Source organism: Staurois parvus, unplaced genomic scaffold (assembly GCF_062004578.1).
Source record: "Staurois parvus isolate SC_StPar_1 unplaced genomic scaffold, SC_StPar_1.0 ptg000291l, whole genome shotgun sequence".
In the NCBI taxonomy this organism is placed as follows: Eukaryota; Metazoa; Chordata; class Amphibia; order Anura; family Ranidae; genus Staurois; species Staurois parvus.
Genome location: NW_028318087.1, coordinates 116,745 through 141,826, shown reverse-complemented (window position 1 = coordinate 141,826; position 25,082 = coordinate 116,745). Strand labels below are relative to the sequence as shown.

The following is a 25,082-nucleotide window of genomic DNA, read 5'->3' as shown; positions in this document are numbered from 1 at the left end:
AGGAAGCTGAACAGAAACCAAGAATTCTTGTTTTTTTACTATATGTATTTAACATATATATTATATATAACAAAAAATGTTGAATGCCATTTACATACAGTAAGTGGTACAAAATTGTAAGTCAGTAAAACATAAAACACAATGGTGATTTGGTGCACTTGAGAAGTCTCTTTTGTGATAGATTGAACATGTAAAAAAAATATGTGATTAGTTTTTTCAAGGAATATGTATTTGTCATGTAGTAAGCAGTTATACTTTCATAATACTTTTATTATGTTTTGTTCATGTACCTTTATAAAAAAATAAATTTTGTGGTATTTCAGGAAGCTGCAGGGTTGTCATCACTTAAGTCAGAGCTTGACCAGCTTGAAATCCCGCTATATGCTGTGGTGAAAGAAAAGATTGGAAATGAAGTAGAAGATTTTCAGCCTTACTTTAAAGGGGAGATTTTCCTTGATGACAAGGTATGTGTATGGTATAGTTTGTTCAACATCCTAGATTACTGGGCTGGATCTAGGCTGGGAACCAGTGACATTTATAATAGTCATGCTTGCTCATATCTTCACTTTACCTTGTACTAATCAGTAAAATATATCCGTTAACCTGTGACGTAGCCTTTTCTGATAGTGATGATGAGGGCTCAGAACCTAAAGCTGGCCACACACTGAATTTCTGACGATTCAGGCAATATGAGCTGTGGGTGGTCTTGTTGGCACGAGCAAAGCTTGATTGAAAAATCAAAGGAGCCAGCTGGAAAATTGTTGGCACAGATGCTTAAATACTTGAACAGTGACTGAATCTGATGCAGCCACTGTTTAGGCATTCATGTAACTACAGTTTCTGTTGCTGCTTGAATATAATTGCTAGCACTGGGGATTCCTCCATCTGTGCTGTCTAGCCCTGATGGGGGAATCTCTCAATTTCTTTTCATCCAGCTTGTTGAGCTGACGAGAAATCTAAACGTGTATGCCTAGTTTAACTCCTTGGCGCCAAGCATCTGCAAAAAAGCAGCCTCTTGGCGGCTGGGACTTGGTGCCAAGGGGCTGTATACCCAATGTAAACAAAACGTGGCGAGAGTGCACACTCCAGGCACATTTACTGGCGCCTCACAGAAAGGGGCTTTCTGATCATGTGACAGCCAACCATGGTGTAAGATGACCCTAACCCCACTCCCCCTCCTGCCGTCACATACCTCTTAAATGGCAGGGAGGCGCCGGCGCCAAGGGGTTAAAGGTATTCACAGTTAGTAAACTGCCATTGCCCCATATGGATGATTTTATTCACATTGGGCAGTAAGGGTAACCTCTGTGTTTATGGCCATGTTTAAATTGTACAGACACACCAACTGATCATTCTTTAGGCTAGGTTCACACCTGTGTGGGTGATTGCCACTGTGGGACCCACACCTGTTCCCGCAGCCGCAACCACCCACACACGTGGAAGATGCGGGCGGTTGCCAGTAATGCTAGTGCTACACAGCTCGCACTGGGAACCGCACTGTACTTGTAGTTTCTGTGTGGGCTGCAATTCCAAAACTGGTGCAGGGAACTTTTCCCTGTGTTTCAGGAGACATGGCAGCCCATTCAAATGATGGTTTTGTTATACAAAAAAAATTGTCCTACTTACCTGCTCTGTGCAATGGTTTTGCGCAGAGCAGCCGAGATCCTCCTCTTCTTGGGTCCACCACCAGTGCTCCTGGCCCCTCCCTCCTGCCAAATGCCCCCACAGCAAGCAGCTTGGGGCTCAGGTAAGTATGGGGGGTTCTGCTGCACACAGAATTTGTATTTACCTTCATGCATAGAATGCATGAAGGTAAACCTTGAGCCTTTACAACCGCTTTAAGGAATCCTTTTCCCAAAGTATGATTGTCCCGAGGAGTCTTTCAGAGCCTGAAAATTCTTGTATACGTAGCACTTGTCCCACTGCAGGTAACTTACTACTCTCTATACTTAGAATCACCATCCGACCAGATCCATGTGCCAGATGCCTATAGACTCCTGTAAAATAAGAGTGTTACATAGGGTGGTGCATAGATATGCCAGCTATGTACTGTAAGTGTTTATATCCGTATACCTGTCTATAACAAAAAGATTTGTTTCGCACTCATATGTGTACCCTCCCTCGTGTCACTGGCCAATGTATGTTCACAAAAAAGGCACCCACTTGAATGCCCATGCATCATATAATATGACCTTGCATGTCCTGTGACTCATAGTACTGATCTGTACTCAAGTAAAATCTATCTCAACTGGTCCTCCATTGAAGAAGTTTACTGAGGCTCTCTCATGTAGTTGTTGGACAACATCTGACTGACCATTCTAGTGGTGACAGCCATCTAAATCAATACTCACACAGCCTGTTTGGAGGTTGTCTAGCCTTGCAGCCCAAATATGCTGCAACGACAAAAAAAAAACTATTCCCTGCCAGCCAAATAGTTTCTATATTACATAATGTACATATATCACTTTAATTCATGGTTGTCATGTGGATCAATGACAGATGCAGCAGCCTTGAATTATGGGGAGTTTAGTACCTGCTCACTCCACACATTACAGCAATATAAAGAACTGTTAAGCTGGTAATACTTTTCAATAAGTATGTACATATATAACAATCCTTTTACTTTTATTGTCATGTTTCTTTAGAGGTGTAAAAATGGTATTGCTTTGTGGCCTAGCCTTTTAACCCCTTGAGGACTGCCCACCCACAATGTACTGTGGATGAGCGGCCCAAACCGGCAAAGCGACTTACCTGTACATCACTGGCCTTTTCTGGGTACAGAGCATTCGCGCCCCCTGTTTTGTAAGCAGGTCCTGGCCAATTATTCATGGCCGAGACCTACTGATCGGCTGTGTCCAATAACTGTCAAGAGCCCTGTGTTGGCAGTCAACACACTGCTCTGTACTGAGGGAGCAATCTTTGTTTCTTCTTCCTGCATGAAGGGGGTAAAACCTCCCGGAGCTCTCGAGTTACCATTGGTGCAGTATTGTTTGTAATTGTGGATGCAGCCAATTAGGAACAAGGCTGAAAAAACCAACCGGAAAAAAAGTTCTAAAACTTGATAAATATTGGTTACCATACTTCTAAACACAACCTTAGCATAACCCCTAAAACATAGCCCTTACTCTGAAGGCTAGTTTATACATATCCCTGTTGCACATGGTGTAGGGAGACACAACTCTAGTCCCTGCTTGGAAGTGTGGCTCCATAGTTTGCTGCAAGGAAAAGGAGCCACACAAAAACAGCAAACCTGGGGCAGTGGTACAGCAGCAACCTAAACAGGAATGCAAGCAGGGATTAAAAGATAAAGAAGCTGCATACCCAGTAAATGATTAAATCAGCTGGTGAAAGTGCTAACAAATGAGGGTTTAAGATCGAAATGTTACTTGGCTAACCTCAAAAGGTTTCACAATCAATAAGAAAACAGCTATGCAGATATAACACTGATAACATCAATCATGTGAGATGGAAATGTTTGTACACCAAAGTGTTTTCCGTATGTGTGGCAGTATGCGTCAGTTTTCCTAGGCAAGTTGATTTTTGTGAATCTGTTGTAAAGTTTTTTGTTTTTTTTGTACCTGGAGATCTTGACAATAACAGCACTTCCTGTTCCAGGCTGACCACACTAAACCACATTTTTACAATTAGGCAGTTCAAGTCAAATGGAAAGCTACAGATACTGTTCCTATCTGACAGACCTGATTACAAATGAAGCCAAAAAAGCTCTGAGACTGACTGCTTTTAATATTTTTTTTTCTCTTAATTTCCAAACAACACTTTTACATTGTGGGGCTGTGTTCCCACTAATAAGTTGTAGAGTGTGTGTATATAATATATTGCTAAAAAAAATGAAAGGATTAGGTCACCTAAACTCCTGGGACATTAATCTGGTTAGTTAGCATAGGGGGTTGTTAATCAGTTTCAGCTGCTTTGGTGTTAATGAAATTAACAGGTACACTAGATGGGCAACAATGAGACAACCACCAAAACAGGAATGGTTTTACAGTTTGAGGCCACTGACTTTTTTTTCCCTACTCATCTTTTTTGACTGTTTTTCACTAGTTCTGCATTTAGCTAGGGTCAGTGTTACTACTGGTAGCATGAGGCGATACGTGAATCCTACAGAGGTTACACAGGTAGTCCAACTCCTCCAGAATGGCACATCAATACGTGCCATTGCCAGGTTTGCTGTATCTCCCAGCACAATCTTAAGAGCATGGAGGAGATTCCAGGAGACAGGCAGTTACTCTAGGAGAGCTGGACAGTACTGGTATCTGCTCCTTTGTGTAAGGGGAACAGGATGAGCACTGCCAGAGCCCTACAAAATGACCTCCAGCAGGCCACTTGTGTGAATGTCTGACCAAACAATCAGAAACAGACTTCATGAGGGTGGCCTGAGGGCCCGACGTCTTCTAGTGGGCCCTGTGCTTACTGCCCGGCACAATAGAACTCGATTGGCATTTGCCATTGAACACCAGAATTGGCAGGTCTGCCACAGGAGCCCTGTGCTTTTCACAGAGAAGAGCAGGTTCACCCTGAGCACATGTGACAGACATGAAAGGGTCTGGAGAATGTGAAGCTGTCTGTAACATCATTCAGCATGACTTTTTTGGTGGTGGGTCTGGGAAGGCATATCCATGGAGGGATGCACAGACTTCTACAGGCTAGTCAATGGCACCCTGACTGTCATTAGGCGGCTACGCTGGTGCAGTGGGTCCTGGGTTCCTCCTGGTGCACGACAAAGCCTGGCCTTATGTGGCTAGAGTATGCAGGCAGTTCCTTGAGGATGAAGGAATTGATATCATTGAATGGCCCCTATGCTCGCCTGACCTAAAACCAATAGAACACCTCTGGTCCATCCAACGAGGCAAGGTTGCACCTCCGACTATCCAGGAGCTCAGTGTTGCCCTGGTCCAGATCTGGGAGGAAATACCCCAGGACACCATCCATCTCATTAGGCGCATGCATACAAGCACATGGGGGCCAAATAAACTACTGGGTACCATTCCGAGTTGCTGCAATGAAATTTCAGCAAAATGGACTAGCCCTCTGCGTCATTTTTTCACTTTGATGGAAAAGTATCAACCTACAGAGGACTGAATTCAAAGACAACCCAAAAATCAAACAATGGGGCATCCTTACGTTCCTAACACATTACCCAGTGCAAATCAGTATAGATATCCAGCATTATATTTTTTTCCCCGTTGAGATCTGATGTGTTTTCAAAGTGTTCCTTTAATTTTGTGTGTGTTTGTGCTTGACCCCCTGGATGTGTCAGAACACAGTGAAAGAGGCTCAGCAGGTTCTTGGTGAATAAGGTTGTGCTTTATTTACAAAGTCTGGTGAACACACGGTGCATAAATCCAAAAACAGCAAAACAGAAAATAAAGCCTTGCCACACTGGGCTACTAACTACAAACACAGGGCTCCTATCTAGCTGTCTGATACAGCCTACTACTGCACAGACACAGGGTGTTCACACAGTCCAAGATCACACAGATTATCTCTCACCACAGGATGGTTTGGTTGCTCCCCAGTCTGCCCTGCACAGCCAACTGGTTCCAGGTTGGAGCATCCTCCCTATGCAGCCTGGGAGTTTTATAGAGCCCAGAGCCCTTAACTCACTACACCTGAGCTGATTACAACATCAGTGAGCCACACAGGCTCATTACACAGCACAACAGGAGGAACAGTCTGTGTAGAGCAGGAACCTGGGACAAATATATCTCCCATCCTGAACACATCCTCTAGTTCTTCCTGACCTCCTGTCACAATAAAAAAAAAAAAAAAAAAAATATATATATATATATATATATATATATATATATATATATATATATATATATACTATATTTATTATCTCAGTGATGTTGAGCATTTTTAGTAAGACCACAACCAGGCCAAACTGTGGTTTTAGGGTTTGCCAACCTGCTTTTATTAAAGTGGTATTACACCCAAAAACAAACATTTAATATATTGCAATGCATGGTAGATAAAGGTGCATGGAACATAGGTGTAAGTCATTAAGTTTTGAAGTCCATACAATAAGAGGAATGTCCAGTATGGGGTAAATGTAACAAGTCCAAACACTGTGGGCAGGCTGTGGTAGAGAGCAGAAGCCAACTCTTTTTAGGCAAAAAACAAGGACAGAAAACAGCGCTTCTAAGTGTAGACTTTTGAAAACATTAATAACAAAATGGTTAGGCAACTCACGTGCATATGAAATAAATGGACTTATCAGTAAAGGTAGGTGACCAAACTGCCATTCCACAAGGGTAGGACACTGCAGAAGTCAGTGTATAGATGGAGGAAGCCATCCGTTACCTCTTCTACTCTGTGGCTCCCGCTGGAACGCAGCTGTAGACTGCAATGTCCAGCATCCTTGCATCCGATTGGTAACGTCACAACGCCGGAGGTCATGACATGATCATGTCAGCTGTTTACTGTGCTCTATGCTTTTGCTGCATTCTTATCAGTTATATTGTCCTTAGCTATCTCAGAGGATTACAGATCCCACTGCCCTCTGTTATGGAGAAGAGGAGGCAATGTTTTGTGGCCTTGTTCTAGGGTGACAATGCTGCTTTTGTATAGATGCAGTATAGTGAGTGAGCTTTGTCACCCAAAGACAAGAAATCTGTTACTGTCAGGATCACCAGGTGAAAATAAAGAGGAAAAAAATTAGAATAAAACAATTGCAGTCACCACATCTGAAGACCAGTAAGCTGAAATGTTTTGAATACTTTTTCTTGGGTTTAGATGCATGTTAAATCAGTCCTGTAGCTTTTAATCTCCAACAAACCGAGTCAAGCCCAGGGATTCCCTCGAAACGTGTTAGCCTTGCCCTGGTCCTATACAGCTCCTTTCAGGCGGTACAGGGTCCATTGGGTCCATCATGTGGTGACATTTGTTCTGTGACCATTTACTGAAATGTTTGTGAGTATAATTTTATAAAGTTTTTAATAAATTGATGTTTGGCTAATGCACTAGGCTGGTCTGCTCTCTATTTGTTTGCAGTTTCCTTTTGGAACTAGTTGTCTGTGAGAGCAGCAACACCTATCATATCTGTTGGTCTATTTTGGTCATCTATACGTTCCATGTAACACAATCAGAGTGGCCTTTTAGTCCTTCTCACTCGTGCGCAGGAGAATTTGACTATTGCATTTGGCTTCTAATCTACAAACCATACTCTGATGAGGCCCAGTAGACTGAAATAGTATAATTCATTGTTCAGCATTTTGATGCAGCAATGCTGAACGGTGATGATAAAATCTTTGGGGCACTCCATGGCTTTTACACTGTATTTTGGCTTCCTTCTTGCTTGCTTGGCAGAGAGGAAAGCTGACACAGCTCTAATAATAAAAGCAGTGATAAAGCAAAGAAGCCAAATGTGCACTAAATGCTGACTTATCAGGACTTTCTGCCTCTCTCTTAGGCCCCGTACACACGATTAGAATATTGGTCAAATGATCGTCTGGTTTTTTATTTTGTCTTTTTGCATGCTAGTCTCCTATCAAAAGTGAAGAGGTTACTAAAGTTACAAAAATTCTTGTACAACAGAATAAAAATTGAAAGTGATGTATTTGTATTGTATTTTTGGATGAAAAACTGTACTGATTAAATGAAAATCGTATGATCTGGTATCATACAAGAAACATTTTCATGCTTGTTCCTTCAAATAATTTTGGACGAAAGCTGTGTACTAACAATCAGAATATCGTACGATTAATTCAAAAGTGGTATTTTTCATACGATTTTCTGATCGCGTGTACTAGACTTTATTTCCTACCTCTAAAACACACCCTGGCTTTAGGACAGAAACTGAATGGGAAACAGGACCCAGGATGCAATAAAAGTCTGAAAGAAGTTCTTATCCTTTCCCATTCTATGCAAAAAAAAAAAAAAAAAAACATCCAGATATGCATAGGGAGAAGGCTTCTGTTGCCTCTAAGAGGTTGGACATTAGGTTTTAACCTTGTCTTTATGAAGGACAAAAAAGGTGATGAAGGGCAACTTGAAACGTAAGGCTGCCAATTCCAGGTCCTACTGTCTTTTAAAAAAAAAAAAAATTCAAAAATTAAGGATGTCCACCTTCTGATCCATAGTCATAGGAAGGACCTACTGTAGCAATACAAAGAAAAGCCCTTGAAGCACTGAGAGGTGGAAGAAGTTCTTATCCTTTACTATTCCATGCAAGAAAAAAAAAAAAAAATCCAGATATTCATTGGGAGACAGTCAGTCAGTCTTTTGCTGATAGGTATAGCTGCTGCTTCTAGGAGGTTGGACACTAGGTTTTAACCTTGCCTTTATGAAAGACAAAAGGTGATTAATATAAACTGGAATTATAAGGCTGCTATCTCTGAGGTTCGCCTGACTGAAAATAAGAAAGTCCACCTTCTGAGCCATAGTCATAAGAAGGACCTGCTGTAGCAGTTCAAAGGAAGCGCTTGAAGCACTGAGAGGTGGAATGATGTAAGGTATGGGTATGTGCTATGAAAGCTTGAAAGTCTTAAACTAGTAGATCTGGGGAGATATGTCCTATCTCAGGATACTAATCTTGACTAGGCTTATGCTTTTACATGCAAGGATATAGCCATTGAACCTAGGGATGGGAGCTATGCTCATCAGTAAAAGTTTGACTGTCTCCCAATAAACTGTTGGAGAAACAATTTTACTTTATTCATTTACACAAATAAATACAACATTTTAAAATAATGATATTCATATATAAAAAAAATTAAATACTACTGTAAAATCAATCAAATACAAATAGTTTTATTGTCCAAATTCAGTCCAGCTGGAACAATTGTGTTCATTTAAAAAATTCACTTTGATTCACACCTAGACATTTTTAAAAAATAAAACTTCCTCTTCGCCAGTCCAATTTAACTAATTTCAATCCACCAAAAGGAAGTACACTTTAGGCTTTTAGGATGAAATTCATTATAATGTCTGGGAGAGGGTGTATATTGCTCTAAAATTTTACAGACGTGTTCCCTCAAATGGGACTTTTATTCACGTTTAGTTCTACCTACGTATAATTTCTGACTTGGGCACTTATTCTCATGTATAACCACTTTTATAGCACAGGTAATACATTATTTGATCTGATATGATTGTTGCACATTTGGGTAGGTGGATTGCTTCACTTTCTTTGTTTTAGATGTCTTCCTGCAGGCCATGCATGAACCACATCTACGATAACCCTTCTAACATTGATGGTTCATTAATGTCCCAACTGCATTCATAGGGCCCCTTTGTTTAATTTTTGGAGCATATTCCATCATCTCTGTGACTTTTCTCATGTCTGTGCTATAATGAAAATGTTTTCAAATCTGAAAATATACTGTACAGAGGACTAATAAGTTGTCCACAATCACCACTTTCTGAATTAAAATTCATGTGTCAAAGTCCCTGTGTTCTGAATTCCAGTGCCCATATCAGGTACCTGGTGGAGGAGCCAGACGTGATAAGGAAGGCCTCTCTTACACCTTTTGGCTCAGGGCCTTTGATAGAATAGACAGGTGACACAAGAGCGTAGAGTGGCACAAGTGCCTGTTGATCTTGCTAGCAGCAGAGCTGAGCAGGGTGTTCAAGCTGGAGCAGAATTAGGCCAGCAGTGGACCACAACAGTATGGACTGGCTGGGTGATGGCAGGTACGTTGCAGAGGTACGTTGCAGGCTGGAACCAACAGGTACTGGCTGGCAACAGACAGGTGAAGAACAGGCACTGACTGGTAGCATTCAGGTGGTGAGCAGGCACTGGTGGATAGTAGGCAGGTGATGAGCAGGTACTAATGGATAGTAGGCAGGTGATGAGCAGGTACTGGTGGATAGTAGGCAGGTGATGAGCAGATACTGGCTGGTAGCAGGTAAGTGCTTGGAATGGATTGCTAGGCAGCAGGTAGAAGAGTGGAGTCAGACATGCCAGGTCAGAGACTGGTAATCAGATCAGGTACAAGTACATAAACAAGAGCGTGATCAGGATGCAGGCCAGACTCCATATTGGATCAGCAGTAAAGTTGCCACAGGAGCAGGCAGAAGCAGAAGTCAAGCAAGCCAAAGTTATTGCAGGAAAAATTCAAGGGATGGTCAGGACAGTCCAGATAGGTACCCTATATCAGATGCAGGTAATGGGTCACAGGGAAATGCTGTAGACAGGACAGCACTGAACCCGAGCACTGGCTCAGATTAAATAGCCCACCTGGTGCCAACATTAGTGACAAACGTGCATGTATAAGCAAGCGATTGTGGAAACAGATGAGCATGCGTACGTGCATGAGCATGTTCGCCTTTTTTAAGTGGATGTGTAAGACTGTATGCTGACTTGCGACTGCGCACAGAAATCAACCCAGAGGAGCCATCTTGCTTGCTGGCATGCCCTTCCTAACAGCTTCTCTAGTTGATTATATCAGCCTTTTTCAACCAGGGTGCCTTGAAGTTTCTTTATGGGTGCCTTGGAAAAATGTCTATAAATTGCCCGAAATTTATATACAAGACAGTGGGTGGAACAAGCCTACCTTTTAGTTACACAAAGCCAGAGGTTTTCATTGTGCACCATTACAACCTAGCCTCTGGCATCCGAACAACCAATGACATCATCAGTTGATAAGGAGCATGTTGGTTGCCTGCACATCATCCTTGTTTGAGCCTCCCCTGCCCATCTACATCAGTGCTGGGGTCACATTAGTTGAGTGATGGAGAAAAACTGAGAAGAGAAACACTGGACTACTACTCAGTACCAGTGTGCAAAAGTGTTTTTGCTTTAGAAGAATAAAACCACCTCTAACATTTAGTGTCCTACATGTGTCGCTGTTGCTGCGTTATTAGAAAAGTTTTTTATATTTTAGAATGGGGTGCCTCGAGACTGTCTATAATTTTAAAGAGTGTCTCAAGACTGTCCATTTTAAGGGGTGCCTTGAGGCTGTTCATAATTTTAAAAGGTGCCTTGACTGATAAAAGGTTGAGAAGCACTGGCTTATATTGTATATGATAAATGACATATGAGTGATTCTGTATGTCCGTAATGTAAACCGCTGTCACAGCTGAGCAAGAAACCTTAAAAATGGAAACAGTTGGTGGTTGGAATCATCATGCACGATATTTTCCTCACAATAACAAGATTTGTTTCTAGGAAATTGTAGCCAGAGAATGGAGTGATTAGAATGTTAATGAAAGTTGTGGCAAAAAAGTTCTTCCTGGTGTTAAGTACATTGTAACAAACTTTGCTTTGTAAAATATGTCTTGTGTGGCTGGTTTGTAATAAGTTACAATACCTAAAAGATGAAATTCATATCTGAACATTTTGATGACATTCACACAATAAACAGGCAATCTATTGTGTACCAAAACAAAAATGATCATAGATAACCTTGGTAAACCTAAAATCAGCCTTACGCTTTTTTTGCATATATTTTGACCTTTTCAAGTATCATTTTTGACAATTAGGCCAAGCCACAGTTACCCTTTGTGAATAGCCATTGTGCTCATTATCACCTGGACAAATTTTCCAACCTTGGAAAATCTTTGTAGTTGTTAAGAGAATGTTTCCTTTTTTCTATTGAAAAGGGAACTGCAAATATTAGATCGTTGGCCCAGATGGGTAGATAATAATTAATAGGCCACAACAGAATTTGCCTTCTAAAGCGGAACTAAACTCTCAATCAGCATTTAACTATTTTTAATCCTTATGCCACTAGCATTAGATAAAATAGATAGTTTAAAACAAGTAAATTTAATATACCTTCCTGTTTTTTTTTTTTCTTCATTTCTTCAGTTGCTTCCTGGCTTTTGGCCTAGGCCATAATGATGTCATACATTCCAATAGTCTTCCTGTTTTTTTTGTTTTTTTTCTTTTATCTGGAGGAGGGGCCTTCTCAGCTAAGCACACCCTCCTGAATTAATTGCCACATGAATCATTTGCCCTTAGTCAAGATGGCTGCAGCTAGAAATGCTAGGGGGTGTTTTTCAAAGTGATTTCTCAACAAAATACAGCATGGAGACATGGATGGATGAGTGAGTTTGTTTTGAATATTAAAAATGCTTTTAACACTGTTTTCAGTTTGTGGCGGTCAAATACAGTTTAATTTTGCTTCACGACCATGCCTATTCTTCCCAATGGGAAAACATCCTCTTTGTAACCATCTGGGTGAAAAGTTGGCTTTATCCAGAGACAGGTTGCTGATCAGTGTCTGTATTTATTGGAAGACATTAACTGTTGTATGTTGGTATGTTTTTGAAGGTTCTCAAATTTGTTGGCAAGACTGACCCCACCAGATGGTTACTAAATACCTAATTTGATTTTGTGTTCTGCATTTTTTTCTAATTGATAACTTTATATATTTTTTCTGTTGTCATGCAGAAGCGATTCTATGGACCTCAGAAGAGGAAGATGATGTTCCTAGGACTGATCCGATTGGGAGTTTGGCAGAATTTCCGCAGAGCCTGGAAAGCTGGATTTGAAGGGAACCTTGAAGGGGAAGGTCTAATCCTTGGGGGTGTGTTTGTGATTGGCTCTGGAAATCAGGTGACTAACTAGTGTAAATAAATCATACTGATGAACTGTTGCTTATTTAATTATAGTACAATTAGCAGAATAGGTTATTCTCATGTTTTGCTGTGCAATAGTCACAACATGTAAGCACTCCCTGGACAGTACTAGCCGAGAAAAGGAGCACAGCTGTACTGAGGATGAAGTGTCCATATAGACACTGTGGCCTCAGTGCGCCTTGGTACATTGTACATGCTCTAGATTCATATACCTGTTTACAACAGATGCATGAATTTGCCACCTACACCAACATTTGTCATGTGGAGACATAGTGGAATTTTAAAGTGTCTTAGACCAGTGGTCTCCAAACTGTGGCTCGGAAGCTGGATGTGGCCCTATGCTTTGCTTTATCCAGCCTTGGGGCACTATTCTTCCAACTGATACAAGGCACTATTCCTCCCATTGACACCAACAATGGGTCATAATTCATACCACTGAACCCCAATAACAGGGCACTCTTTCTCCCACTGACACCAATGGCAGAGCACTGTTCTTCTCACTGACATCAATGATGGGGCACTATTCCTTTCCCTGATACCAACAATGGGGTAATATTGCTCCCACTAATACCAATGATGAAGCACTATTGCTCCCACTAATACCAATGATGAGGCACTATTCTTCCCACTAATACCAATGATGAGACACTATTCTTCCCACTAATACCAATGATGAGGCACTATTCTTCCCACTAATACCAATGATGAGACACTATTCTTCCCACTAATACCAATGATGAGACACTATTCCTCCCACTAATACCAATGATGAGGCACTATTCCTCCTCCTAATACCAATGATGAGGCACTATTCTTCCAACTAATACCAATGATGAGGCACCATTCCTCCCCCTTATACCAATGATGAGACACTATTCCTCCTACTAATACCAATCATGAGGCACTATTCTTCCAACTAATACCAATGATGAGGCACTATTCCTCCCACTAATACCAATGATGAGGCACTATTCTTCCAACTAATACCAATGATGTGGCACTATTCTTCCCACTAATACCAATGATAGGGCAATATTTCTCTCACTAATACCAATGATGAGGCACTATTCTTCCCACTAATACCAATGATGAGGCACTATTCTTGCCACTAATATCAATGATAGGGCAATATTTCTCGCACTAATACCAATGCTGGGGCATTGTTTACTCCCTTTGACGCCAGAACATTTTCTACTCTCTGTGACCAAAGTCCAGCCCATATAAAGTCTGAAGGACAGAAAACTGGACCGTTGTTTAGAAAGCTTGCAGACCACTGTCTTAGGCCTCATACAAACACGGAGAATATCGGACGAATGATTGTCCATTTATTTTTGCATGCTAATCTCTAAAGTGAAGAAGTTACTAAAGTTACGAAAAGTTTCTTGTAACACAGAATACAACTTCGGAAGTGATTTATTTTATTGTATTGTAATGTATTCCTTTGTTTCTGGGCATGTGTGGACTTGGTTGCCTGATTTTTACAGACGAATACTGTACTGATTAAATGAAAATAGTTTGTTATGGCATTGTATGTTTGTTTAAAATTTTGATGCTTGTCCCTTCTGATAAGTTTGCATGAACTGTCGTGATTGGCTCCCGAAAGCTGTGTATGAATGATCAGATTATCAGGCGATTGTTTCGAAAGCGGTATTTTCCATCCGATTTTTCTCATTGTGGATATAGATCAGGGGTCTCCAAACGTATGGCCCTCCAGCTTTTGAAGTACTACAAGTCCCATCATGCTTCTGCCTCTGGGAGTCTTGCCTGTGGCTGTCAGAGTCTTGCAAGGCCTCATGGGACTTGCAGTTCCTCAACACTTGGAGGGAGTTTGGAGACCCCTGCTTTAGATGAATACTGATTGTAATGTTTTATCTAGAGGTAAAAAATCCAGCAAGAACCAAAAAAAATTATGAAGTCTAATTACAACTAATGATGGGCTGAACACCCCCCTGTTCGGTTCGCGGTCGAACATTCATACCTACAGAATGTTCAACCGCGAACTTCAATCACAATTTACTGAGCGGTATCTTACTGCATCTCAGTATGCGGTGAGACACCACTCCGTTACTAAAATACCGCATGAGTTATATTATTAATTCATGTGGTATTTTAGTAGTAAAAAATTCATTATTGTTTCAGCTGTCAGTGGGGTTCCCCACTGACAGCTGAATATAAAAAGCATTGTCGGCATTGCCTGACAATTAAAAAAAAAATTGAAAACCGCGTGGGGTTCCCCCCCTCTATCCATACCAAGCCCTTCGGGTCTGGTATGGATTTTGAGGGGAACCCTCATGCCAAAATGTAAAAGAAAATGGCATGGGGGTCCCCCCAAAATCTATACCAGACCCTCATCCGAGCATGCAGCCCGGAAGGTCAGGAAAGGGGGGGGATGAGCGAGCACCCCCCCCCTCCTGAACCATACCAGGCCACATGCCCTGAACATGGAGGGGTGGTTTGGGGCGGGGGGACCACCCCCCCCAAAGCACAGTGTCTCCATGTTGATAGGGACAAGGGCCTCTTCCCCACAACTGTGGGCTGCGGTTATGGGGTCTGCGGGCGGGGGGGGTCTTATTGGAACCTGGAAGCCCCCTTTAACAGCCCCCCATATCCTGAACTCCCCTCCCATGTGAATGAGTATGCAGTAACGCTACCCATTCACGGAAAAGAAAAAAAAAAAGTGTAGTGTAAAAAAGACAGTCTTTGACAAGTCCTTTATTAAAAGTTAAAAATAAAAATAAATGTCTCTCGAAGTAGATTTAACGTCAATCACGATTCCCGCTGCTACCCAAAAAAAAAAACCCTGCTCCGCTCCCGACACTGGCTCCGGCTGTCTGACAGCTGTACTGCGACTACAGTTCTTAAATACCCCACCTCCTTGTAACGTCATCCTGTGCTGTGATTTCTCAAAGCATTGCACCTGACCTATGGTCAAGTGCATTGCTTTGACCAATCACAATGCACTGTCAGGGCGCCGTGCATTGTGGGGCGCGGCTGGCGAAAAGCCTGCTGAACGCCCGTATCATTCGTGTGTTCAGCAAACACATGAATGGTCAATGTTCAAGTTGAACATTCAGCTCAACACTAATTACAACACTATGTCAAATCAAGCGAAAAATGTGAAAATCAACTTAAAATGACTTTGTTCTTTAAAAAAAAACAACTTGCGGTGAGCACTCGGTGAAAACAGTTTACATTCCTGTGTGGTGTTGTGATTAGCCTTGTGTTTTGTGGAGTCTGGACAAAAAAACATATGCGCAGCACAGTGGCTTAATGGTTAGCACTTCCGCCTGGCAGTACTAGGGTCGTTGGTTTGAATCCCAACCACGACACCACCTGCCTGGAGTTTGCATGTTCTCCCTGTGCCTGCGTGGGTGTCCTCTGGGTACTCTGGTTTCTTCCCACATTCCACATACATGCTGGTAGGTTAATTGGATCTTGTCTAAATTGGTCGTAGTATGTGTATGTATGAATGCGAGTTAGGGACCTTAGATTGTACACCCCTTGAGGGTTAGGGACTGATGTGAATGTACAATATATATGTAAAGTGCTGCATAATAGGCTATTATCAATGGGGGGGTCTCTTGTTAGTGTACAGTAAGGGCAGAAAAATGTTAACCTTTTACGGTATAGGTTTGGCTACTGTCAAGCCACGACTGACAATTAATAAAATAATAAATATAGTAGCGGGAGTTGTCAGCTATAAGTTCTCAAGAGTTCATGTGAAGCTGTAGGCTGACTAAAGTCACCAGATGCAGTGGGAGTGGGTAGAGGTTACAAAGTTACCATTTGGGAATTGCTATTTATTTTTTAAGCTTACACAAAAAAATGTGTAATAGTTTAGTCTTTCTTTTTTCCTTTTGGAAAGTTGTGCTCATCAAAACCTTACCTACTCAACAATTGCGCATCAACATTGGTAGCAACAAAAATAAATGAGATACATTAGATACTGTTGCTACAACAATTCTATTTAGGTTGGGTTCAGACTATTTTGAGGAAGATCACCCACAAACACCCCTTGCTTTCCCTGTCCTCAAGGCACATCTTGTTTACCAAAAGCATTAAAAACTGCTATAACAAAAGGATCTTCGGTGACTAATTTTTTCTTCACATTTGAGAACTGAGCTTATTATTATTATTTGAATGGAACTGAAGGAGTGTAGGGCTCCAAGGAGAAATACTTGAAATAACATGATTGTGTTTCTTATAACATTTTGTTTCTCCATTTCCAGGGAATCCTTCTGGAGCATCGTGAGAAGGAATTTGGAGATAAGGCAAACTTGACAGCTGTACTTGAAGCTGCTAAGAAGATCAAGCAGTCTGGATCCCATTAAACGTGTGGAAGCTGCCGTAGCGAGTAGCAGTCTTTACGCTCTGGCCCCCTGGCCTGTCTTTACATGACGTTCTGTGTGGAACAAGAATTTACAGATGTTATTTATTTTTCTGATGGCATTCATTTTTTGTTTTATGGGCTAATTCATTAAGCAGTGCAGAGAACAATGATGTGAAAAATGCAATAACCCATATTAACCATATTAATCAGATTTCTGTTTGCTATAGTCCAGTTAAATGATTTCTGATTGGCTGCTGATGGAAAATACTCTTTTTTGCATTATTGCATTTCTTTGTATTTGCTTACTGAATAGTCCTGTATGTGGAATGCATGCTATACTTGGAATGAGGTTAATTTATGGAAGCTGCACAAGAGGCTTTTGTCCATTGCATCTCATTTGTTTCCAGCTGTGATTTTTCCATTCTCTATATTACAAGAAAACAAAGATTTATAACTTGGGGTAAAATATGTTTTTTTTTAACTGATGGGGGAGATGGGTTTGGAGGGCATGTGCAAACGCTACCTATTTTTATTTACTACTGCTGAGATTCACAGCAGTGCAAACTTCCAAATATTTTTAAATGCCATACTACCAGGCAAGCTGCATGATGGAAGCGCTGGGTATTTTTAATATATAGTAGAAAAAGAAATGCCACTTCAGCCCCTATGCAAAGGTATAGATGCAGTGCTGTATTAGCAGCCCTGGAGTCTAAACCGGGCTTCTTCATAGAAAAATCATAACATGGCAAAGCGTCGCATTAAAATCAGGTTACAGAGCCTAGATATTTTCATGAGTTAGCATATAATTGTTATTGTGGGCATTTGATTAACATGTATAAGGTGTGACAATTTAATTCCTGGAATGCCTGTGGTGTAGCACTATTGTGGTGAATCACACAGCCATTCGCACCCGAGTGTGTTCTGACATGTTCCAACTTGCACTGATGTGGGTCACAGACCAGTTTACAGAGTTGTAGAAGAAATAACATGTGTTTGTGTGTGTTGCACTGTTGGTGGAAAATGAGTGACAGAAATCTGGAGAAACGGATTAACATCAAATTTTATATGTGAAAATTGGCAAAAGTGCAAGTGAAACTTTAGCTTTGTTACAACAGGCTTATGGTGAGCGTTCTCTGAAGAAATCAAGTGTTTTTGAATGGCATAGGCAATTTAAGATGTCCATGATGACACAAGATCGGTCAACCAACATCGTTACTTGGAAATTCTGAAACGTTTGTGGGAATCTGTTTGGGGGGGGAAAGACCAAAACTGGCCTGACAGGTAGATTCTCCGCCACGACAACCGGGGCTGCTGTTAGAAACCACAGGGCCTCAACTTGAAAGCCCCCCCCCCCCCCCCCCAAATAAACACAGTCTACTATGCTTCAGTTATGAATGAACGCAGTGAGTGATCGGCACCGATCACTCATTGTGTTCATTAAGGAAAGGAAGGAGTGGTAAATGCGATCTATTTATCAGATGCTTCCCTCACTCTCCATCCTGAAGGATCCTATTGTGTGCTTGCAGCTGCCGCTGGGAAGGAGAGGAAGGAAGCCGGCAGCACTGCAGGGGTAAGTGGGCCACACAGGGGGGCCTGGGCGGCAGGGGAAATGTATGTCGCATGGGGAAGGGTGATCAGTGTGATGAGGGGGCAATTACTGGAACAGATCCCCTGTTTGGCTCTCTCTGCAGCAGCTAATCCGACAGGAGGGAGAGGAGAAGAAGCCAGCTTTCAGCTGCTGCAGAGAGAGCCATACAGGGGATTGGTTCTAGTAATTGCCCCCCCTCCCCGGCTGTGCTGATCACCCTTGCCCACATCCAATTCACTCAGCTGCCTGGGCTCCCCTGCTGGCCTGGGCCCCTTACAGGAGGACCGCTAGTACCCCCTCATCCACAACCCTGATGACAATGCTCCTGCACATGATGCATTAAGTGTTTACAAGTTCACAGACCAGAAATCCCTTCTGATACTTGACCAACCACCTTATTGCCCTTACTTAGCACCCTGTGAATCATGGCTGTTTCCAAAATTCAAAAATGCCTTAAAAGGACACCAATTCGATCACATTCCAAACATCCAGCGCAAAGCGTGACAAAGATACTGCGCAACGTTCCAGAAAACGAATTCCAGGAATGTTTCCAGCAGTGGCACAGTCATCTAGAAAAGCTTGTCGTTTCACCAGGTGACTACTTTGAACGTGACAACAGTCGGTAGTGTATAGGTAAGCAAACTTTTTTTTAACTGTCCATTCCAGGAATTTAGTTGTCACACCTCGTATGTCAGGGCAATATATAAAAACATATGCAGTACATCTCAGCAAGACATGCACATTTTCTTATATTTTATAGACTGCTCGTACAGAAAATGCCTGTTAAACTACCAGACATGTATTTTTTGGGGGGCTTGACAACACACAGCATTTTTATGGACTGATTAATGTCAACCTGTGGTTGAAGGAATGAAAATTGCGTAATGTATGGCCTGCCTAACTACTACTAGCTATACAATAACCTGGATAAAAGAGAACCTGCACAGCCAGTGGTATGTGATTATACCAACCTGACTTTGTTACCTTACCCCAACCAAAATAGTCTTCCTTTTATGTAATTTTTTTTTTTAATTCTAGAAACTTTTTTTTGATGGGAGAACTGTATGCATTTTATTATTGGTAACATTATTCTTAAGCTTGAAGTGAAATTTTTATTGATCGATAAACAATTACTTTCAGGTGAACTGTGCACATACATTTCAAGAACTTTAGCAAACTGCTTTGCAGATTCTTACTGGCTCCTCTTCTGAAGATATTATTCTAGACTTTTAAGTCCTTTCTCCAGCTAACTGCCAAGTGGGAGGGTCTGTTGTAATAAACATGGCAACAGCTCCATATATTAAAAACCTTTGAGGGCACGCCACCCAAAATGTAATTTGTATTGCAGGGGATGCCTGTAATTTTGACTTCAAACTGCAAGGAAAAGCAGTTAACCAATCATATGAGTAGACTAATTGCAGTATTGCAGAAATATAGTTAATACAGGCTGAAAAAATGTTACATTTGGAAATTTGTAATAAAATTTAATTACAATGTGGCTTGTGTAGCAGTTGTATATGTTAGAACGATGTTTGAACTAACAGTTTTCCTGTAAACAATGCCAATGACATTACAATAAAGAGAAATTTTGACACTTTTTAATGTAATCTGTGAGTTAAAACATATGTGTGGTATGATGTATAATTGAGCACCCACAGTGTCTACATATACAGGGATCAGTGAGGGCTTGTTTTGAAGCTTGTTTACTGTTGAGTTGGCCCAATGTTCGAGCCATTTCATGTAGTATTACGACTGCTGTGATATGGGAAACAGCTAACACCGTGGTGGTAAGCATTTTAATGAGTCGCACCAATCTGAACTGTGGTTACAGGCTTTCTGGCCCACTTTATTAATCAAACAAAAAGAAAGGTCCAACACAATGGTTGCCCATGCACAGTCAACCGAAAATGCTAAGCCACCTGGCTCCTGTCATCAACACTGCTGCTCTTGGCACTCTTCCCTTAGACCCAGCTCTCTAACCTCCCTGGCTCCCTGGCTCATCAACACTGCTGCTCTTGGCACTCTTCCCTTAGACCCAGCTCTCTAACCTCCCTGGCTCATTCAACCTTCGTTACAGCACCTCACTGCACGGGCCCACTCCTTGCTTCTAGATAGGGGATCTCCTGGCACCCTGGGCTCTCTTGCCATACTTACAGACTCCCTGCAGTCCCCTGGACTTGGTAGTTGCCTCAGCTCTCTCAGTCCTGGAGACTCAGTTGTCCCAACTCTCCCTGTCCCGCGTGTAGGGAACCTCTCCCACATGGGGTTTTGTCTCCTGAGTGATTCACCTCTCATGGCTGGAGCACATCTCTATCTTCAAACAAGGGCACTGCCTCCAAATAAGAGCCTTGGGCTATGATCAAGCCTGGCTGGCCAGTCTGCACATCTCTGCACTCACATGGTCTCCAAGTCTCCAGCAAGACTCTGACACAGGATTGAAGGCTCCAATCCCACCCAAGACACTCTGAAGCCTTCAAGCTCCAGGCCACAATCTGGGATTACAAAACCTGGAGAACATTGACAATCCCGTTTTCTCCATTGAAAAAAACAATGCTCTGAAGCTTCACACACTGCCCTAATAAGAAACCTCTGCATCTTTTCCCTATAATCATGGTAGCAGGGCCTAGCACTGTCACACTACCTATTGATATGGTATGTACCTGGATAGGAAACCGTATACAAGAGTGCATCCAGAGGGTAGTAACTCATTGCATATTTTCTGAATGGTTTAGAGGTGTAAGCAGAGTATCCCAGGGCTTGGTCATGGGACTAAATTCTGTGTAATTTGTTCATAAATTATATAGAGGCTGAAATAAATAGCTTAATCTCCATATTTGCTACAAAACAGAGAAGGGCACAATGCTAATAAGGGACCTCAATTATGAGGAACTACTACAAACACTTAAGCTTATTCTCTCTGGAAAAGAGATACTTAAGTGTTGATATGATCAAAGTACACTAATCTTTGAATGGTGACACTAGCCTTGAAACAAAGATATTTAACCTAAGGTCTCTAAAGAATACACACAGCCAGGGGCGGACTGACCATTTGCAAACTCGGGTACTGTCCGAGGGCCCAGGCTCAGTAGGGGGCCCCATGAGATGCCCCTGGTACTTTTTTCATAGGCTTTTTTCAGTTTGGGCAAGGACACAGGGGCCCCATGATCCCCTATTGCCCGGGGGCCCCATGAGTTGTCAGTCCGCCCCTGCACACAACCACACAATGAAGTTGGGCAAGGAGCGGTTCAATCTTAAACTGCGTAAGGGGTTCTTTATTGTTAGAGTGGTAAGGATGTGGAACTCCCATTCACAGCTGGTGGTGTCAGCAGGGAGTGTAGAGAAATTTTAAAAAAAACACACTTAGATATGTTTCTTCAGAACACAGTGTGTTACTGTGTGTAACTATGTAACCTCTTCACGGGCCCTACAAAAAAAATGTATTATTCCTATGGAGTTCTTAAGCATAAAATCAGTGATTAATATTGGGGACAATGGCCCTGATGAAAACTCATGAAGGTGAAGGTTTGCTCTTCTCCTTTTTTTTTTTTTTTTTTTTTTTTTTTTTTTTTTTGTAAATGTACAGTATTTGGTGGTACCACTATACAAATTTGTCTTTAAAAGATAACCTAACTAAAAAAATTTAATTTATTGCAGCTTACCAGTCATTAAAATAGATGGCTGCATTACTTTTCATTTAATTTAGTACATGTTTAGCAAGTACAGAAGATTATTAACTGATTGTGCCAGAAATGCAGTGTATTTATTTATTCCTGTGAGCTAAAGAGATAGCAAAACCATCTTATCTGTATGTCTAACCCCATCAGTCACCAAACAATGGAGATGAACAAAGGCAGACATGTTAAAGTCCAGTATGGAGGGCAACCAAGGCTTCCTCCAAAGATGCAGCCTAGGAGTGAGTGTAACCACCAACATAAAGGAAGTGTGGTACTTGCAGGATTACTAGATGAAAAGAAAGTGGAAATGGTCGGAAAAATAAAACAAATACAGCCACCACATCTAAGGACTGGTAAGCTACATTATACTATACTTTGTTTTTGGATTTTGATAAACCTTTAAAGTACCGATAAATCTGAGAAATTCAAACTGAGCAAATTTTTATTGCCCAGGTTTTTAAAAGTAACACTTTAACACCGTTATTGGCCTTGAGCACCACATTAGTAATAGCAGCTGCCACAATATGCTTGTTTCGAATAAATAGCTGCCAGAAAGGGATTATCATGTGAGTTCATGAGGTTTTGTTAGGAAAATTTGTGCATATTTGTTTTCATGAAAGCAAAGCTTATTTTTATCCTAAATAACTATTAGCATGCATGGGATTTAAAAATAGCCAATCCTCATTTATTTTAAATGACACACTGAAAGGATTGCCGAATTAATCCTGTTGAAAGGTTGACATCCAGGTAGGTTATATAACAAAGAGAAAACTTCACTGATACTGGTGAGACACTTGAGAATTCATCTTCAATTACTTTTTGCTCTGGGCTGTTTACCATTGCTGAGTGTACCTGACATGCCTAGGCAAAACAATTTTCTCCAATCCTGTACATGAATAGTTAGCCTAAGATTAAACAAATAGTTCACCTTTTCCCTTTTGAATTGTAGACCTCCAGTATTGATTTCGCTCTTGGAAACGAACATAGTAACCTAAACCGGTTATTATCTAGTCCAAAATCTAGCATGAAGTGATTAACGTTCTACTGGAGACAGATGGGTCACTCTGCTGGCATTGAGAACGGTTTTTCAGATCAGATGTAATATTTGTCTGTGTTATGTTTCCAGGTAATATAATAAAAGATGAATCGTAAACATTATTGAATTTTTACTTAATTTTTCGATGTATTTGTTTATAGCATCAGCTTATTCTGCGTTGCTTTCTAGAGTGCAAATACAAACACATTAGCTAAAGCCAGCTATTTACTGAAATTTTTATAAGAAAAAATGGGCATTAACAATAACGGAGTATTGTAAGAGTTAAAAAAAAAAAAAAAACAGAAGTCAGACAAAGATATAAAGATCTACATTGATGGAAAATTTCTGACAACATGATGTAAAATTTCTCAGTAATCATTTAGAAATGTACAGTAGGAGTACAAACATTAATATAAAACCAATTGATACCTTCTGTTGACTCCAATCTATCACTTTGTCCCATGTGCTACCAGATGGCACAACCAACACATCTGTACATTCCTTGCAAGCCCTTTCTATTCATTTTCACATAATTAGAGCCTTGAAACTCACTTCTAACTACAATATCTCTCTGATTCCTAGTTCTTTTTGCTGTAATGCAAGGGTGGGGGCTGAGTATTTTAGCTCTCTTGAGGTTCATCTTTAGAATCCCTCAATGTCTTTTGAGAATCTCCTTTACACATTTACCAAATGTGTACCATATTTCATAATAAATCTTGGTGGTGGTTGTTCCTCATTTCCAGTTCCAACATCCTAGTAGGTCAGCTCAGTTTGCACGTAATGTTTGTCTAAAACCCCTTCAAATACACTTGAAAGCAAGTCCTTCTAATCTGTAAGAATTGACCCACTGGAAATAATTATATTTTTGTTGGTAGATGGTGGCTTGTGAGGTGGAGGAGGGCTTTGTCCACAGTGGGCTTCCTATACATAACTGTACCAAATCTCCCATCTTCCTTGTAAATCTTTAAATTCAAAAACTGGATTCTGTTTGCATACTTGCCAATATGTTCAAACCATTCTCATTGAGTTTCTGAATTAATTCCCTCAACTGGGCCTCACTCCCACCTCCACACCACAAACGCATCATTCACAAAGCGTAGCCATCGGGTAACATGCTCTCCAAAACCCCTGGATTGGTACACCACCAACTCCTCCCACCAAACCAGATGCAAACACTCATTGGCCGGTGCACAAGCTGCCCAGATGGCCATTCCCTACTTTTGCCTAAAATACTTCCCTTCAAATACAAAAAAGGTCTTTTATATCTTGGCCAACTAACCACCAATTATCTTGTATTGCTGTGCCTACCAATGTTTTTGCCTGGTTCACAGATCTCTTCTTATTATTGACCCCCTTGGACTTTTGTGGATATTTCAGTGTTACAACAATGAATTAAAATGGATTTAATTAGGATTTTTAAAATGCAATATACACAACATAATTAGCCCCTTCCTATCTAGCCCCAGTCACTTTAACTTGGGTAATATGCTCAGGAGGTGGGAAGGTCTGTCTGATCGCATGACCCCTGTGATTGGCGGTCACAGTGGTTGCATGCTGAGCAGCTGGTCTCACAAGCATCTGATCATTAATAGAGACTAGGAGCTGTCCTTGACAGCTCCATATTTGTTCAGGCTGCATGCTTTCAGCACAGAAACCATTGCCACCCATGGATGCATATGTACAGTGTGTGGATGTTAAAGTTCACCCCCTTTTCCTATGCACATTTACATTACATTGGCAGCAAGACCTTAAAGCTCCACTCCAGGCTCCCCCTCCCACTGATCCCACTTCCTGAGCAGATTTTTTTTTTCTTTAGATTTTTCTGATGTTTTTTGGCTAGCATGACGCTCTTGTTCTTCTTTTGCTTCAGTCTCCTATCAGTGGAAGGTGAATGTGGATGATGCAGAG

General features: G+C 41.3%; 1 protein-coding gene across 2 annotated transcripts in view; it reads left to right on the top strand.

Moving 5' to 3' along the window:
• PRXL2A (peroxiredoxin like 2A) overlaps positions 1-20,061 on the top strand; it is a 71,028-nt gene extending 50,967 nt beyond the window's left edge. For both annotated transcript variants that reach the window (XM_089682478.1, XM_089682479.1), the window contains 3 exons: positions 324-464; positions 12,359-12,523; positions 16,776-20,061. In XM_089682478.1, the coding sequence (XP_089538604.1) occupies positions 324-464; positions 12,359-12,523; positions 16,776-16,877 (408 nt within the window). In that variant the 3' untranslated portion in view covers positions 16,878-20,061. The remainder of the gene's footprint in view (positions 1-323; positions 465-12,358; positions 12,524-16,775) is intronic.
• Positions 20,062-25,082: the final 5,021 nt, after the last annotated feature.